This window comes from Bufo gargarizans, chromosome 6, assembly GCF_014858855.1.
Source record: "Bufo gargarizans isolate SCDJY-AF-19 chromosome 6, ASM1485885v1, whole genome shotgun sequence".
In the NCBI taxonomy this organism is placed as follows: Eukaryota; Metazoa; Chordata; class Amphibia; order Anura; family Bufonidae; genus Bufo; species Bufo gargarizans.
In genome coordinates, this window is record NC_058085.1 from 4,890,366 (window position 1) to 4,909,729 (window position 19,364).

Genomic DNA, 19,364 nt, shown 5'->3' on the forward strand with positions numbered 1-19,364 from the left:
CACAGTGCTCTACGCCGCTGTACAGGCACAGTGCTCTACGCCGCTCTACAGGCACAGTGCTCTACGCCGCTGTACAGGCACAGTGCTCTACGCCGCTCTACAGGCACAGTGCTCTACGCCGCTGTACAGGCACAGTGTTCTACGCCTCTATACAGGCACAGTGCTCTACGCCGCTATACAGGCACAGTGCTCTACGCCGCTATACAGGCACAGTGCTCTACGCCGCTGTACAGGCACAGTGCTCTACGCCGCTCTACAGGCACAGTGCTCTACGCCGCTGTACAGGCACAGTGCTCTACGCCGCTGTACAGGCACAGTGCTCTACGCCGCTGTACAGGCACAGTGTTCTACGCCGCTGTACAGGCACAGTGTTCTACGCCGCTGTACAGGCACAGTGTTCTACGCCGCTGTACAGGCACAGTGTTCTACGCCGCTGTACAGGCACAGTGTTCTACGCCGCTGTACAGGCACAGTGTTCTACGCCGCTGTACAGGCACAGTGTTCTACGCCGCTGTACAGGCACAGTGTTCTACGCCGCTGTACAGGCACAGTGTTCTACGCCGCTGTACAGGCACAGTGTTCTACGCCGCTGTACAGGCACAGTGTTCTACGCCGCTGTACAGGCACAGAGTTCTACGCCGCTGTACAGGCACAGTGTTCTACGCCGCTGTACAGGCACAGTGTTCTACGCCGCTGTACAGGCACAGTGTTCTACGCCGCTGTACAGGCACAGTGTTCTACGCCGCTGTACAGGCACAGTGTTCTACGCCGCTGTACAGGCACAGTGTTCTACGCCGCTGTACAGGCACAGTGTTCTACGCCGCTGTACAGGCACAGTGTTCTACGCCGCTGTACAGGCACAGTGTTCTACGCCGCTGTACAGGCACAGTGTTCAACGCCGCTGTACAGGCACAGTGTTCTACGCCGCTGTACAGGCACAGTGTTCTACGCCGCTGTACAGGCACAGTGTTCTACGCCGCTGTACAGGCACAGTGTTCTACGCCGCTGTACAGGCACAGTGTTCTACGCCGCTGTACAGGCACAGTGTTCTACGCCGCTGTACAGGCACAGTGTTCTACGCCGCTGTACAGGCACAGTGTTCTACGCCGCTGTACAGGCACAGTGTTCTACGCCGCTGTACAGGCACAGTGTTCTACGCCGCTGTACAGGCACAGTGTTCTACGCCGCTGTACAGGCACAGTGTTCTACGCCGCTGTACAGGTACAGTGTTCTACGCCGCTGTACAGGCACAGAGTTCTACGCCGCTGTACAGGCACAGAGTTCTACGCCGCTGTACAGGCACAGTGTTCTACGCCGCTGTACAGGCACAGAGTTCTACGCCGCTGTACAGGCACAGTGTTCTACGCCGCTGTACAGGCACAGTGTTCTACGCCGCTGTACAGGCACAGTGTTCTACGCCGCTGTACAGGCACAGGGTTCTACACCGCTATACAGGCACAGCGTTCTACACCGCTATACAGGCACAGCGTTCTACACCGCTTTACAGGCACAGCGTTCTACACCGCTATACAGGCACAGCGTTCTACACCGCTATACAGGCACAGCGTTCTACACCGCTATACAGGCTCTCTGCAGCCAGGAAATAGCAGTTTTTTTAAGGCTACTTTCACACTTGCGTTCGGAGCGGATCCGTCTGGTGTCTGCACAGACGGATCCGCTCCTATAATGCAAACGCTTAGATCCGTTCAGAACGGATCCGTTTGCATTACCATGAACAAAAAAAACAAAAACAAAAAATTATTTATTTTTTTTTGTTCATGATCGTGCAAACGGATCCGTTTTGACTTTACATTGAAAAGTCAAGATCTGTTTGAAAATTGAGCCATATTGTGTCAACTTCAAACGGATCCGTCCCCATTGACTTCTATTGTAAGTCTGGACGAATCCATTTGCCTCCGCACGGCCAGGCGGACACCCGAACGCTGCAAGCAGTCTTCAGGTGTCCGCCTGCTGAGCGGAGCGGAGGCTGAACGCTGCCAGACTGATGCATTCTGAGCGGATCCGCGTCCACTCAGAATGCATTAGGGCTGGACGGCTGCGTTCGGGGCCACTTGTGAGAGCCTTCAAACGGAACTCACAAGCGGAGCCCCGAACGCAAGTGTGAAAGTAGCCTAACACGATTCGCCACAAATAAACTCGGATCGAATTGAATCTTTTTGGGAAATTCAATGAACGGTCCAAATCAAATTTTTGAGAAATTCACTCATCTCTAGTCTTATTCATAAAAAAATTCTGTTTATTGGTTGTTTCTGCTTCTGGAAATGCTGGTGTTATGGTCTTTCATATAAAATTTTCAGGCTTTCAGGAAAGCTGGGTGTCAAAATAATGACATTTTCTTTTCAGACTTGTAGGAAAAGCCGGGTGACAACTTGTGGCAGCTGGGATGTTGGCCATAAGGTTGTCAGCCGGATAATAGCTGTTAATAAGGACAGGACTGATTGATTTCCAGTCTTCAGTCGGCTGTGAATTTCCTCAAAGAGTCCAGGTATTTTGGGATGAGAGAGGTTGGGTCGTCCTCCATCTTCTCGCCTCGTGCCTCGGAGCCAAATACGCTGGGAGTCCCGATATGTAGATCGGCGGGGGATGTGCGGCCCTGCAGGGGAGGGGGGACATTACAATCACCATAGCTGCAGATCTATGAAGGACAGAAGCAGCGCACTTACCAAAGGAAATCCTTTCCTGAAGCTGGCCCTGTGTTTACTGCGGATCTTGGTGAGAGCGGCCTCCGCCACGTCCGCCCTCTCCTCCGCCTCGTCCAGGTCACTGATGGATTTGCGGTATTTACTGAGATTCAAGTTCGCCTGTTCCTCCTGTATGAAGATTCAGCAGTAAGAAAAGTCACCAGAAGGAGGAGGTTTCTACAGTCACACGTAAGAGGGAGTGGTTGACAAAAGCAAACCCTGTCTCTGCTGAAATCCTCTGTGCTGCTCGGGACCCTGCATCTTCCACTATGCAACTCTTACCCTGTGACCTCCACAAGATCAGCACACTCCTCTCCTGAAATCCTCTGTGCTGCTGGGAGGAGCCTGCTCCTTCCACTATGTAACTCTCAGCCTGTGACCTCCACAAGATCAGCACACTCCTCTCCTGAAATCCTCTGTGCTGCTGGGAGGACCCTGCTCCTTCCACTATGTAACTCTCAGCCTGTGACCTCCACAGGATCAGCACACTCCTCTCCTGAAATCCTCTGTGCTGCTGGGAGGACCCTGCTTCTTCCTCTATGTAACTCTAATCCTGTGACCTCCACAAGATCAGCACACTCCTCTCCTGAAATCCTCTGTGCTGCTGGGAGGACCCTGCTCCTTCCACTATGTAACTCTCATCCTGTGACCTCCACAGGATCAGCACACTCCTCTCCTGAAATTCTCTGTGCTGCTGGGAGGACCCTGCTCCTTCCACTATGTAACTCTTAGAGGAAGATATTTGGGAATATTTCTGACATATTACATAAAAAAGAAAATAAATAACAGGAAAAGAAAAAAAACCCTCTGTAATCTCATCTGTATGTAAATTCAGAAGAGACGCAGACTATGTCTAATTGCCCCAAGTACGTAGCAGTAGGGGGCGTAAAAAGGATCAGATGCCCATATTAATGACCTAGTGTAGTGACAGAAAGTGACCACATGATGTCACTGCAGTCCTCAGGATCCGCACAGTAACCGCTGTAAGGGATTGTGTACTTGCGGTGGGGTTTGCAATGACGGACGCAGACTCCGGGGGTTAAAAGTCTAAATAGCGCTTTATTTGCTCCTCAGCACAGCGCAATTTGTGAAGCCGCAGCACATAACACCAGAAGACATCAAAGTAAACTCCAATACACAGGTCGTCTCTACCTGCCCAGTACAGTTCACACAGGGGGAATCAGCTAGCAGATCAACGACACTGACTGACCATCTGAGGCAATCCCCGGTAATGATCCCAGCGGTCACACCTGGGATCACCTCAAGCCAGCTGTGCTGGAGTAAAGGTGTGGACTGGTAGGTCCCACTACAACCTACCCACCAGTCCCAAAAAAATCCAGCCCAGAATCTAACCAAACCTGTCCCACAAACTACCCTCTGCTGAAACCACTGCAGCTTTCTGGATTTCATCTATCTCACCCATCTGGGGATTCTGGGTGACCTATGCACCCTTCCAGCCCTTTACCGTACACCTAACCCCCCCCCCCCCCAATCCCCTTGTCCAGACCAGAGGTCATATGCAAAAAGTAACAGTGATTAAACACAATGGGGGAGATTTATCAGAACTGTTCCATAGCCACCAATCAGGTTCCACCTTTCATTATTCAGAGCTCCAGAGCTTCCTTTAGACCAGTTTTGATAAATCTCCCCCAATTAGTGTTGAGGGAGCATGCCCGGCCAAACTGCTGTTCGGCTCGAGCATCGCTATGCTCGGCTCATGGCGGTACTTGGCCGAGTATCACATGTGCTCGAGCGCCATGCTCGAGTCTCCTCCCCGCAGGTTTGTTGGCTGCTATGCAGCCAATAAACATGTAGGTAAGTACTGCCCGTCACTGTAATACTATCATGACCGGCGTGCCGATCACATACGTGACGCAAAGGGAGGGAAATGGGAAGGCCCTGTCCAAGGGAGAGGGAAAGGTGGTGACCCCTATCTCACCTTGAGGCTGGCACCTGACTGCCCTGACGTCCCTAGACAGGTTCCTCACCCGTACGCCGATCGCGTGCCTAAAACCCTGGCTTTCCCTAAGATGAGCCCTACATAGTTGTCACGGAAGGTGTACAGGAAACAAGACAATGCAAAATGAATATATGACTCACTGGATCCAAAACTAAGGAACAAAAGGGAGACCCCTGCATCAGACCTGGCTCTCTCCCTTACTGCTCAGCCTATGCGATTATCCCAATGGTGGACGATCGCATATCCTCGTACCTCGACTATATAACACCTGAACACCCTACAATAGTGAAGGGACACGACCACCGGCTCCCTACACTAGACACGGAGGGAGTCAGGGTCACCTGGGATCCAGCAAACAGAAAATCACAAATTAATGTACAACACTTAACTTGTAGAAGACTGGGAAATAGGATCAGCATGCACACACTCCAGGAAGCTGTATAAACTGCACACTAATGCATTATGGGGAGGAATTTAAAGGGATGCAATCAGTCCAACTACATGACAGCTGAGAGAGGCTAACGAGATGAGGAACTAAAAACCAAAACCAAGAAAACTCAAGGAGGAGGTTCTGAAAGGCTTCTGTCAGAGCTTCTCAGCTTTCTGGTTGTGACAGTAGTGAATAGGGCGGTGGGAACACTAGTCTGCACCACTAACACTAAAGGAAAACACCAAGGGGAGGACAGACAATACAGACAAACATATAATCCCAGGTAGGCGACAACAGTGGACAACAAAAGCCCAACAGGGATCCGGAGGGTAACGTTCTGAAACGACAACCAGGAATCACAGCTACACAGCTCCAGTGGGTCAGTATAGAAGTCCAGGCAGGAAGCTCTATAACTGGCAACTAGAGAAGTGTGAGAGGAGAATATAAGGAGGTTGGGAGTGGCAGACAAGAAACAGCTGAGGAGGAGAAGCTACGGATCCCTGAGTGAGACAAAAAGGATTGCAAGGCAAACACAGAAAGCTATCATTAAGAAACAGCGTGATCTTTAGACATAGAGCGCGCAGCCACCCGCTGCGACTTCCTGACCCCGGGTACAATGGAGTCAGATGTGGCTCTTGACACCCTCGTGACAAATACCGTAGCCATGTTGGTTACTGGCATTTCAGTGATTGGCTGGCCGGAACGCGTATAGCACCTAATGACACGTGTTCGGCTCATTATTTGTCAGGGAGAGCTGCGCTTGAGAAGGGACAGAGAGTGTAGGGAGTGTGATCGCAATCTATTTAGTTGAAAAACGTTTCAAAGACCCAAAAGTCCTTTTAAGGACTATTGTGTGTGGTGGCAGCAATATAATATACAGTAGCCATCATTTTCAATTAGTTTTTTTCCATACTTTTTCTATAGAGGGTGTCAGCAGTGACTTGTGACATCTGTCCAATACCTTCTGTGTGTCAGGGCCAGTGAGAGTGAAATCTATTTTCCTTTTTCCATACTTTTACGTACTTTTTCCATATACTGTGCTTGCTGTGAACTGTGACATCCGTGTAACATCTTGTGTGTCAAGCGTGCATATAACATTTAATATGAAGAAGACGAGCAGTAAGGGACAGGAAAGTGGCTGTGATGCTGATGGTTCACGCAGAGTCCGTGGCCCTGGGCACGGAGAAACTGTGCCTGCTGCCAGTGCACAAGAAAAACACACTCATCCACAATACCTAGCTTTATGTCCTAGTTTGCAGGGCGTCGCAGGACAACGCTCGCGAAGTCAGACCAGTGAGACCAGGCGGTCGGTTGGATTGCAGCAGATAATGCGTCCAGTCGGTTAAGCACCACCCTGTCTTCCACCAAATCCAGTCTCAGTAGCCAAGAGTCTGGTCAACACAATCCTCACCCTGATCCTCTTTCCTCCCACCATGTACAGTCTGATCAAACAAGTCATCCCACACTCGGATATTCCGAGGACCTCTGTTCATCACCATTACTTGATTTGGCCCTCTCGCCAAGCACGCTTGAAGAGGGACATGAGATATTGTGCCCCGATTCACAATCTATTGAGCATCCAGAGTCACAAGAACATGACGGTGGGGGAACGGCAATTAGTGTTTGATAAGGTGGATGATGATGAGACGCAGTTGCCAATGAGTCAACCACAATTACAGTCTCAAGAGGTTGATGAAGAGGATGAGACACAGTTGTCAATCACTGAGGTTGTGGTTAGGTCAACAAGTCAGGAGGATGAGCAGAGTGAGGAAGTGGAAGAGGAGGTGGTGGACGATGAGGTCACAGACCCAACCTGGGAAGGTGGCAAGCCGAGCGAGGACAGCAGTACAGAGGGGGAGGGATCTGCAGCACCACAACAGGCTGGAAGAGGCAGTGGGGTGGCAAAAGGGAGAAGGCGGGCCACACCAAAAAGGCCCGCAACTGTTTCACGGAGCACCCCCTTGCGTAAATCTCTTGCCAAGGGGTAGGTGTTCTGCAGTATGGCGCTTTTTTGAGGAAAGTGCGGACGACAGAAGAATAGTAGTTTGCAACCTGTGCCACACCAAAATTGTTCGGGGCGTGAACACTAGCAACCTCACCACCACCAGCATGATCCGCTACATGGCATCAAAGCACTGTAATGAGTAGGACGAACGCCTGGGTCCACAATCTGTGTCTGCGGGTCACACCACTGCCTCCTCTTCCCCTGTGTTATGTGCTGGCCAATCGCCTGTCGAAGGCCCAGTCGAGGATGCCTCCTGCCCTGCACCTTCGCAAGCACCATCAGCGACCACATCCACTTCTGTGTCCCAGCGCAGCATTCAAATGTTCTTACCCCAGGCCTTTGAACGCAAGCACAAATACCCAGCCATCCACCCACAGGCCATAGCACTAAATGCGCACCTTTCAAAATTACTGCACCTGGAAATGTTGCCATTTAGGCTTGTGGACACTAAGGCCTTCCACAGCCTGGTATCGGCGGCCGTCCTGCAGTACTCTGTCCCCAGCCGCCACTATTTTTAAAGGTGTGCCGTGCCCGCCTTACAACATGTGTCCCGAAACGTCACACATGCCCTGACCAATGCAGTTACTGGGAAGATCCACTTAACCATGGACAGATGGACAAGTGCATTTGAGCAGGGACGCTACATTTCCCTGACGGCACACTGGGTGAATGTTGTGGAGGCCGGTAGCGAGTCGTACCCTGGGATGGCACAGGTGCTACCGACACTGAGGATTGCGGGCTCTACGTCAATCAGGGTTTCCGCCAGCACCTACGTTAGTGGCTGTAAACCCCACTTCTCCTCCTCCGCCTCCTCCGCCTCTTCCTCCACTTCCACCTCCGAATTATCCACGTACAGCACCAGTCAGACGGTAGCTGGAAGCAGTGTAACACTGCAGTGGGTAAGCGTCAACAGGCCGTGCTGAAGCTGATCTGCTTAGGTGACAAACAGCACACCGCCGCAGAGCTGTGGCAGGGGATAAGAGACCAGACTGAGCTGTGGCTCTCGCCACTCAACCTAGATCCAGGCATGGTTGTGTCTGATAATGGCCGTAACTTAGTGGCGGCTTTGGAGCTCGGCAAGCTCACACACATCCCATGCCTAGCCCACGTCTTAAACTTAGTGGTTCAGCTGTTTCTCAAAACCTACCCCAATTAGCCTGAGCTACTGGTGAAGGTGTGTGCACATTTCCGCAAGTCATCAACAGCTTCAGCCGGTCTGTCAACGCTGTAGCAGCACTTGAAATTGCCAGCTCACTGACTGTTGTGCGACGCGAGCACGTGCTGGAACTCCACGTTCCACAATGAAGGTGGACGCTTTGCATGTGGAAGAGGTGGAAATGGAGGAAAAAGACATTACACAGGATGATAGCCAGACCACCCTCCGTCCGTCTTCTCATCGCGAATTGGACGATGAGGAGGAGAAGGAGCAGGAGACAGTTGACTCCGCTACAGAAGGTAGTAACCATGGAAGTTTAATTCCATCTGTTCAGCATTGATGGGCAGAAGAGGAGGAAGAGGATGCGGAGATTAAGAGTGATCCTCCTGATGACGACAGTGAAGTCTTGCCTGTTGGGACTCTGGCGAACATGGCTTACTTCATGTTAGGCTGCCTTTCCCGCGACCCTCGCGTTATACGCATTTTAGTCAACACAGATTACTGGGTGTTCACCCTTCTCGACCCCCGCTGCCGCTACAAAGAGAACTTCTCATCTCTCATTCCTCAGGTGGAGAGGACGAGCAAAACAGTGCAATACCAGAAGGTTCTTGTTGAAAAATTGCTCCAAAAATTTCCATCTGACATCGCTGGCGGCAGAGTACGTAGTTCCTTGGCCAACCGAGGAGGTAAGATGAGGGGAACACACAGCAGTTCCAACAGAGGCAGGGCAACACTCTCCAAAGCCTGGGACAGTTTCATGTTCATGACACCCCGCCAGCACCCTCACCCTGATGCGCAGCCTAGTGTTACAAGGAGGGAAAAGTTTTGGAAAATGGTGAGGGAGTACGTAGCAGACCATGTCAGCGTCCTCAATGATCCCTCAGTTCCTTACAACTACTGGGTGTCCAACCTGGACACATGGAACGAACTGGCGCCCTATGCCTTGGAGGTGCTGGCCAGCGTTTTGTGAGAGCGGGTATTTAGTGCTGCTGGTGGCATTATAACAAATAAGTGTATCCGTCTGTCAACTGAAAATACTGACAGGTTGACTTCTCGACTCCACCAGAGGAAAGCGTCTGAACATAAAGACACTTTAAATGTGTTGTTTATAATGTACTGAATACACTGTATTCTCATGCACCCCTTCCACCACAAAAAAGGGTATATGGTTGAATCTTCCTTTTCTCCTTCTCCTCCTCCATCATATCAACATGCTTATTCGTCGCATATAATGCCCTCATATATAATTTTTTACAGGGTCAGCTCACCCGCAGGCCCTCTCCTATAATTTTTTACAGGGTAAGCTCACCCACAGGCCCTCTCATATAATTTTTTACAGGGTCAGCTCACCTCCAAGCCCTCTCATATAATTTTTTACAGGGTCATCTCACCTGCAGGCCCTTTCATATAATTTTTTACAGGGTCAGCTCACCCGCAGGCCCTTTCATATAATGTTTTACAGGGTCAGCTCACCCGCAGGCCCTCTCCTGTAATTTTTTACAGGGTCAGCTCACCCACAGGCCCTCTCATATAATTTTTTACAGGGTCAGCTCACCTCCAAGCCCTCTCATATAATTTTTTACAGGGTCAGCTCACCCGCAGGCCCTCTCATATAATGTTTTACAGGGTCAGCTCACCCGCAGGCCCTCTGCGAAAATCTTTTAGAGGGTCAGCTCACCAGCATGCCCTCAGCCATAATGTTTTAGATGGTCAGCTCAGCAGCAGACCCTCACCCCTAATGTTTTTGAGGGTCACCAGCAGGCTATCAATCATACTTTTTCCGTAGACAATGTCCGCTGCGGACAGTTAAATTATCCACGCCACATCTGCTGTGTAAAGTGTGCGGATATAAAAAATTAAATCTTTTAGAAGGTCAGCTCACCAGCAGGCCCTCAGCAGAAATATTTTAAAAGGTCAGCTCACCAGCAGGCCCTCAGGGGAAATCTTTTAGAGGGTCAGCTCACCTGCAGGCCCTTGTATATCTGTGAGATACAGTGTACCTTTGCCGTAGACGCTGCGAACAGTGTCAGTACCTGTGGTACCGCTCCAGTATAACGTTTCCTCATCCTAAATACCTATGACATTCCCTGTAATTTTTTAGTACTCATTCCAATGACAGGGCCACTTAAGAGTCCTGTCACTACCTCCCTGAGTCGGGAGAGGGAAATTTGCGCGCCCCCGCCTGCCTTTCTTGGAAGTGGTAGCTATAGCCGTTACTGAGGCTCCCTCTCCGGAAGCGAACCTTGATTCTCCGTTACCTGTGGTCACCATGGTAGGCGTATAAAAGAACATCGAAAGTTGATAGGGCAGACGTCCAAATGGATCGTCGACATCACGGGGACGTGTGATCACCCAGAAGTTATCTAGAGTCAACAAAGCAGCAGCAGGCCCTTGCACATAATGTTTGAGAGGGTCAGCTCACCAGCAGTCCCTCACCTACAATCTTTTACAAAGTCAGCTCACCAGCAGACCCTCACCTACAAGTCCAGTCTTACTATCCAAGAGTCTGGGCAACACAATCCTCACCACGGGGGGTCACGTAACTACTTAGCACGGAGGAGTATCGTTGGTTATCGGAATGAACCACACAAATGGTCTCGATCCACCCGCTCACAACGGGCATGCACCACCACCCACAGAATCGAATAAGAGGTTTTAATCTGTCAATCCTTTCCGTGTCCGGGCCGGGTGAGGTTTCCCGTGCATAGTAAAATAAAGCCACAGGCTCCACTCCTGGTGGCGCCCTTCCTTCAATTATACGTTTCAGCTTTGCAACCATACTCCCCCCGGAACCCAAAGAGTTTGTTTTCCTAGAAAATTATCGCCTGTGGGATCGTCTTCGAACCTCCTACCTTCATTGTTGATTAATGAAAACATTCGTGACAACAAATGCTTTTGCTGTGGTTCGTCTTGCACCAGTCCAAGAATTACCTCTAGCAGTACAATGCGGATGCCACCGGCCGTCCCTCTTAATCATGGCCCCAGTTCCGAAAATCCACAACATTTTTGGCTGAACTTGCACTTTATATACAAGTAAATATACAGGAAAGAATGTTTCTTAACAGTATTTACTCTACAATCGATTTTATCTTCGGTTTTGTGCGTATTGTCATTCTGTAAAAGTGGCGTACTACTCGCACAACATCGCTCCCAGCAGCCACATGGGAATCCAAGATGCATGCAGACATACTCCTAAGGCCTCTTTCACACTACCGTTTTTTTTTTTCCGTTTTGCGGTCCGTTTTTTGCGTTCCGTATATGGAACCATTCATTTTAATGGTTCCGCAAAAAAACTGAATGTGTTCCGTATGCATTCCGTTTCCGTATTTCCGTTTTTCCGTTCAAAAGATAGAACATGTCCTATATTTGGCCGCAAATCACGGTCCATGGTTCCATTCAAGTCAATGGGTCCGCCAAAAAAACGGAACACATACGGAAATGCATCCGTATGTCTTCCGTATCCGTTCCGTTTTTTGCGGAACCATCTATTGAAAATGTTATGCCCAGCCCAATTTTTTCTATGTAATTACTGTATATGCCATACGGAAAAACTGAACGGAACAACGGAACGGAAACGGAACCACAACGGAAGCAAAAAACGGAACAACGGATCCGTGAAAAACGGAACGCAAAACACTGAATTCAACATACTGTAGTGTGAAAGAGGCCTAATGCTGTTCCCATCAACTTCTGAACTTTTCATATGAACCAGGCACCCTCCCCTCTTCAGAGCAGGGGGTGCCTGGTTTAATGCTCGGGTTCTCCCATTGACTTCCATTATACTCGGGTGCTTGGTAGAGCATCTGAGCATCCTGATGTGTTCGGCCAGAGCACCAAGGTGCTCGATCATCACTACCCCCAATGTTACAAATGTACAGTGGCATGCAAAAGTTTGGGTGCCCCTGGTGAAAATTACTGTGAACAGTTAAGCAAGTTGAAGATGAAATGGTCTCTAGAAGGCATAAAGTTACAGATGACAAACTCCCTTTGTATTGAAGCAAAAACATTATTTTTATCTTTCACATTTTCAAAATAAAAAGAAACAAAAAGGGCCAGAAGCAAAACTTAAGGCCCCCTGCATGTTTAGTATCTAGTACCTAGTAGCACCCCCTTTGGCAAGTATCACAGCTTGTAAACGCTTTATCCACAGATTTTCAATAATGTTCAGATCAGGGGACTGTGAGGGCCATGGTAAAACCTTCAGCAGATCAGGGGACTATGAGGGCCATGGTAAAATCTTCAGCAGATCAGGGGACTGTGAGGGCCATGGTAAAACCTTCAGCAGATCAGGGGACTATGAGGGCCACAGTAAAACCTTCAGCAGAATAGGGAATTGTGAGGACCGTGGTAAAACCCTCTGCAGATCAAGGGACTGAGGGCCACGGTAAAACCTTCAGCAGATCAGGGGACTGTGAGGACCATGGTAAAATCATCAGCAGATCAGGGGACTGTGAGGATGTATGGTGTTTTTAGGACCATTATCCATTTGTAGAAGCCATCCCTTTTTTTATTTCAACTTTTTTACAGTTGGTGTTATTTTTGCTTCAAGAATTTTCTGGAATTGTATTAAATCGATTCGTCCCTCTAACCGTGAATTGTTCCCCATGTCATTGGCTGCAACACAAACCCAAAGCATGAATGATTCACCACCACCCTCCCAATGCTTAATGGTTGGAGAGGTGTTCCTTTCATTAAATTCTAGGCTCTTTTTTCTCCAAAGATACATTTTCTCAGTAGTTCCATTTTAAGCTGATTGGTCCATAGGACTTGTTTCCAACATGCATCAGGCTTATTTATATGTTCTTTTGCAGACTTCTGACACTGAATTTTGTGGTGAGGCCGCAGGAGAGGTTTTCTTCTGATGACTCTTCCATGAAGCACATATTTGTGCAGGTGTCGCTGAACAGTAGAACAATGTACCATAACTACAGAGTCTGCTAAATCTTCCTGAAGGTCTTTTACAGTCAAGCAGGGGCTCTGATTTGCCTTTCTAGCAATCCTACGGTCAGCTGTCTCAGACATTATTTTGGTCTTTCAGATCTTCTCTTGACCTGCACTGTTCCTGTTAACTGCCATTTCTTAATTACATTTCGAACTGAGGAAATGGCAGCCTGACAACACTTTGCCATCTTCTTATAGCCTTCTCCTGCTTTGTGGGCCTCAACCATTTTCATTTTCAGAGTGTTAGGCAGCTGCTTAGAAGAACCCATGACTGCAGTTTTTTTGGGACAAGGTTAGTGTAGTCTGGGTATTTATATACCTGGCGTTTCCTAAAGATGATTGTGAACAAGCCTTAATCCTAACATCTGAGACCTCAGTCGAAGTTATCTGAGCGCTCAAACCTCCTTGGGTTCTCATACTGATCAGTTGGAGTCCTTTTTAAAGAGTTACAATCTCCTCCACATTTACAGGCACGGTGCCTCGTCAGGTGATGTTTTCTATAAACTCTCTTAATACACTCACTGATAAAACATATCTTGCCCGACAAATTGGTTCTCTTAATGGGAAACCATAACATCAAGAAAATTGATCTCAGAGAAATTTACACTCCAAGTAATGGCATTGATGTCCCCTTCAAATTATGAACAAATCACCTATATACCTCCCATACAGGACCATGTTCTTCTTATAGGAGGGATTGCTCCAAATGTGTACATCTTCTAAAGCCCCCATAAAGAGGCTTGTGTAAGCTGGGGCTATGTTGGTACCCATTGCGGTACCACGGTGTTCATGGTAGACTTTATCATGATAGGTAAAGCAGTTATTGTTTAGAATAAATAAATTTCAATGAGGAAGATACTTTGTTCACAAGGTTACCTGGATCCCCATTAAAATAAACCTCTATACATGTAAGTCCTAAATCATGCAGTAGATTTGATTACAGGAAAGCTACATCCGTAGTTAGAAGTAGATGCCTGTCATCGCAGGGGATGTTCTGGAGCTCCTTCATTAAGTGACTAGAGTCTTTAAAGAAGCTATGGAGGTTTATCACATATGGATGTAAGAGAAGAGCTAGAAATTGCAAGCAGCAGAATTAGTGTTGAAACTATGGGAGGTCCTGGGAGGTTACTGATGTTCTGGTAGATGGTAGAAGTATGGTCTAGCTGGGAGGGTATGGCCAAGAACTTCCTCTCCTATGGTGTTATCAATAATAATGGGAACTGGGGGTGATGGCAATTCCAGTTCTAAAATAGGAGATTTCAATATGTGATCTTTCACGGAAATCCCACTAAACTCATGTATTGTCACCATAAAATTTGCAGATATATGGGTGGATCAGATATTTTTGTGGCATTTTTAGCTCAAAGACTGTGCTTCTGGCATCCAAAGCTCTAATGCGCTCCAGGAGAGATCGTGCAGGATAGAGGAGATTGTTCCTCTTTACCCGAATCACCAATTTGCTTATGGAGGGTTAGAAGTGCAGTGACCAAGTAAATCACTGCAAAGGGTTAACTTCATGCTACAGAGTTAAATGTTGAGATTTGTTCGTTTATCCCTAATGGCAGGGGGCACAGGACGGAGATACGGTACAATGCTGTGGCGGGGCTCGGGAGCAATGTGTCCCTGCACCACCGTTCCCTCTGATAGGCTTCAGGCCTACTGCCTGTAATCAGAGGCCGCCACCTGAGCTGGGCTGCATACATCTCAGGGCACAGACCAGACCAAGCCTGTGTCCTGCACCATATACTGACAGTGGCATGGATATAAGTATTTCAGTTTATTATTTTTCCTTTACAGCATGCTGTTGGGCCACCATAGTGGTGGGGTGGGGGGGCATTACTTATAACTGAGAGGAGCACTATGGGGACATTGGGGGCACTAAGAAGGGGCACTATGGGGGCATTAGTTCTACTGGCGGCACTAAAACTAGCTAATTTTTGTACTGGCACACATTGTAAGGGGTATTTTTTGTACTGGCACACATTATAAGGGGTTGTTATACATTATAAGGGGTTATTATTGTACTGGCACAAATTGTAAGGTGGTATTTTTTGTACTGGTGAAGTACGGCAGACCTGGGGGGGGGGGGGTGTTACAAGTTATTTATATTGGTACGTTACGCATTTTACTGTTTGTTTACTGGCCATTGCTGTCAGCAAGAAAGGAATGGCAAAGGTTGGCAGGAACAGGGTTAACCATCTCATTCCCCCTGTCTTGGTGGGAGTGGGCTGGTCCTGTTCCCTGCCTTGAGGGGGAGTTACTGAAAAACTACAGAGAGGAACTTGCTGTGCTCCTGCTCCTTACAGATTTTTCCAGGGAAAAATACCCAAATTGTTCTTAAGTGAAGCCTTGAGAATTCAGACAGCAGCGTGATCTGCTACATCACCCTCTACAGACACTGCTGTAAGGTGAGGGGCTATAGTCAAGCCACCTATCACCAAATAACCACTAGGCCAGTATCACCTAAATGCTCAATTGCCACCAAGCAACCTGCCTCCACATTTTCCCCCTACCAAAGTAGAATTGCACTAAAAGCCTGCTGCTACTGCATGTATTTAAAGTTGTATGTTGCACTTAGTAAAAAAAAGACTTTGTTACACTCTCGAGTCCTTCTTCAGTTCTATCATTTCTACTGCACCGATTCCCAGGGAGAAACAGCTGAGGAAGTACTCCGAGAAAACACTTCATCAAGGCCACTACCACTTCTATCCTCTACAATGGCACCTCAGGGGTTTGTTGCACTGGGGGTATTTTTGGGGTATTTTTTCTACTGGCACACATTATAAGTGGGTATTTTTTTTACAGGCACATATTATAAGGGGGTATTTTTTGTACTGGTGTTCATTATAAGGGGGGGTGGGGTCCTGTTTCAGTTATTGCCTCAGGCAGCAGAAGAGATAGGTTTTCCCCTGCCTAATTGTTTATGGGCAGTAATTAGTTAACACTGACAGTCCTAGTTAGGTTGCCTGGATGATGGGCTGGTTCCACCCCCCCTGGTTAGAGAGTTCCTAGCAAGCAGAGCTAGAGGCAACACGTACATCTGCGACACCCTGAGAAGTAGGCCAGGAGAGAAGCCTAAGGCAGGGAATCTTTATCTCTGAGGCTGGAAAGACAGTAAGGTACCACACGTTTATTGAAATAAGACTTTACTGCATGTGGAAAGGGTATATTGCTTTGGTGCCCAGCACACTTTGAGATGGTCTGGACATCCAAGAAAGATGGGAAGATTGGGGGCCCCAGACCCGTGTCTGTATTATTCGGCCGCAGTCCTGTCTACAATTATTAATTGGATCTGTGCACCTAAGCAAAAGCTAGGAGTGTCTCATGAAGACTATACACTCACCTAAAGAATTATTAGGAACACCTGTTCTATTTCTCATTAATGCGATTATCTAGTCAACCAATCACATGGCAGTTGCTTCAATGCATGTAGGGTTGTGGTCCTGGTCAAGACAATCTCCTGAACTCCAAACTGAATGTCAGAATGGGAAAGAAAGGTGGGCTACAACAGCAGAAGACCCCACCGGGTACCACTCATCTCCACTACAAATAGGAAAAAGAGGCTACAATTTGCACGAGCTCACCAAAATTGGACTGTTGAAGACTGGAAAAATGTTGCCTGGTCTGATGAGTCTCGATTTCTGTTGAGACATTCAAATGGTAGAGTCCGAATTTGGCGTAAACAGAATGAGAACATGTATCCATCATGCCTTGTTACCACTGGTGGTGGTGGTGTAATGGTGTGGGGGATGTTTTCTGGGCACACTTTAGGCCCCTTAGTGCCAATTGGCCATCGTGTAAATGCCATGGGCTACCTGAGCATTGTTTCTGACCATGTCCATCCCTTCATGACCACCATGTACCCATCCTCTGATGGCTACTTCCAGCAGGATAATGCACCATGTCACAAAGCTCAAATCATTTCAAATTGGCTTCTTGAACATGACAATGAGTTCACTGTACTAACATGGCCCCCACAGTCACCAGATCTCAACCCAATAGAGCATCTTTGGGATGTGGTGGAACGGGAGCTTCGTGCCCTGGATGTGCATCCCTCAAATCTCCATCAACTGCAAGATGCTATCCTATCACTATGGGCCAACATTTCTAAAGAATGCTATCAGCACCTTGTTGAATCAATGGCAATTAGAATTAAGGCAGTTCTGAAGGCAAAAGGGGGTCCAACACCGTATTAGTATGGTGTTTCTAATAATTCTTTAGGTGAGTGTATGTCCCCTCTGATAAAAGTGCTCCACGCACCTAGCGATTAGCTCTTTCACCTTCATTATGACCAATAAGTGGCGCCTCTACATTCCAGACACCTGGAGAGGAGGACATATCTGCACACCTGCTGGTCATGCCTCAAACTAACACCCTACTGGACATATGCTCCTTGTCTTCACTGCCAACACTTCCCATGATCTTTCTTAATTGGTCCGAGGATCAGTGGGGTGTGCAGTCGTACCCTCTTGTCTTTCTTACTAGCTGCTGCTAAGATACTTATTCCACCTCTTTGGAGATCCCCACATTGTCCCTTAGTTTCTCAATGGTTACTTAAAGGGACTCTGTCATCAGATTTGTGCCCTATAAGCTAAACATATGGCCATGTCGGTGCTAATAACATGAATCCTAAACTGCCCCTATTAAACCTGCTTGTGGCTCTATTAGCCCCAAAAACAGGTTTTTATAAGCTGTCACTCACCTACCTAAGGTGCCCAAGGGGTTTTACGTTAGACCAATTACACCATATTGAGGAAGTAGCTTCCTGCTCATTTCATACCCACACAAAATCCTGGAAAATGTGGGCCCCTTGGATCTCATTCCACCCCCCTTCCCAATTAGGTAGTGTCCTCTTAGAGAGTAATATTTTAAGCAGGTGCTGTGCTTTGTTCTTCAGCAACTTTACCAATGTTCCTCAAGATTCATGCCTGATATGCCTCATTAAGACTGAACGGTTCAGAATTGGACTATTATGGACATTATCTCACACACCGTGCCTTCCATTCTCACTTTTATATTTGCGTCACTTGCTCTCGTACGTTGTTCTTAAAGAAAAGAATGAGACACAGGGAGGAAAATCCTACTCTGTGATAAACCTCAAAACTGTGCCCATGACTGCTGTATGTAATGCTACTCCCATCATCTATTTGTTATAAGCAAAATGGCCCTGGTCATTGACTCCACCAGCCATACGCCCTCCTGCCTTGCACCCCTCTAACCAACATCAAGGGCACCCCACCTAACACAAGGCAAGAGCCCCAGAGACGCCAGGTTATGTCCCGATGCATGAAAGGGTGCAACGTCCATTTAGTGCATGGCCCCAGGGAGCGTTGGTATGAGCATAGTCACCTTGAATCACCACTTCTCCTACCAGCCCCTCAACTACCAATCCCCTCCTCTCAGCTGCTCCCCTACTAAAAATGGATTTACCCCTTTGAGATCCAAATCAGAAGTTCCTTGGGACTGCGAGCTGCAGCCATGTTGATCTATCGAAGACCTCAGTACAACATGCATAGGTGAGTAGCATTCATATGCTGACCCACCTGGTGGTAGGTTCAAGCGATCCTGCCTATGATATCATGTGCTCCTCTGTTCTGTCCACCTCTGTGTTATTACACTCACCGTCTCTTCCACCATCCTCTTGTACAGCTTCACTTTGCTCTGCATCCTCTCAATCACATCTTGGTTCCTTTGCTGTGTCTTCTGGTCTTCTTCAGCCTGAAAGACCAGCTCCTTTAGGCGGCGCTCATTTTTCTTCAGTGTCTTTGTGGTCTCCATGTGCTTCTTCTGCTCGATGTCCAGTTCCAACTCAAGATCTTTAATCTATTGTAAGAACAAAACAATAAGTTCTCCAAGAATTTGTGTCTATGGTTTATTAGTCCTTGTAGAAGATGTTCTAAGGTTCCTCTGATCCCCCTACCCGCAACTCCATTTTCTGGACGAGCTTTCTTCCATCCTGTAGCATCATCTGCTCTGCCTCCTCCACCTTGTTGTTCAGCTCTTGGATCTGGCTGTCTTGTCCTTTCTTGATCTTCTGAAGCTGCTGTGTGTGCTCCTGCTCATGTCGTAGCTCTTCTGCCAAGCGGGACGTCTGCCAGGGGGTAAATTATAAATTAAAGCTTCCTGTGGCCACCAGTAGGGGGAGCTCACACTGCATACAGATATTACTT

At 48.0% G+C, this 19,364-nt stretch overlaps 1 protein-coding gene across 1 annotated transcript in view; it reads right to left on the reverse strand.

Moving 5' to 3' along the window:
- Nucleotides 1–2,272: 2,272 nt before the first annotated feature.
- The window catches only part of LOC122940623 (putative uncharacterized protein MYH16), a 51,770-nt gene continuing 34,678 nt past the window's right edge, over nucleotides 2,273–19,364 (reverse strand). Inside the window, exons 10-13 of the mRNA XM_044297287.1 lie at nucleotides 19,115–19,285; nucleotides 18,817–19,017; nucleotides 2,685–2,831; nucleotides 2,273–2,614 (exon numbers count right to left, since the gene is read on the reverse strand). Of these exons, the coding sequence (XP_044153222.1) occupies nucleotides 2,474–2,614; nucleotides 2,685–2,831; nucleotides 18,817–19,017; nucleotides 19,115–19,285 (660 nt within the window). The 3' untranslated portion in view covers nucleotides 2,273–2,473. The remainder of the gene's footprint in view (nucleotides 2,615–2,684; nucleotides 2,832–18,816; nucleotides 19,018–19,114; nucleotides 19,286–19,364) is intronic.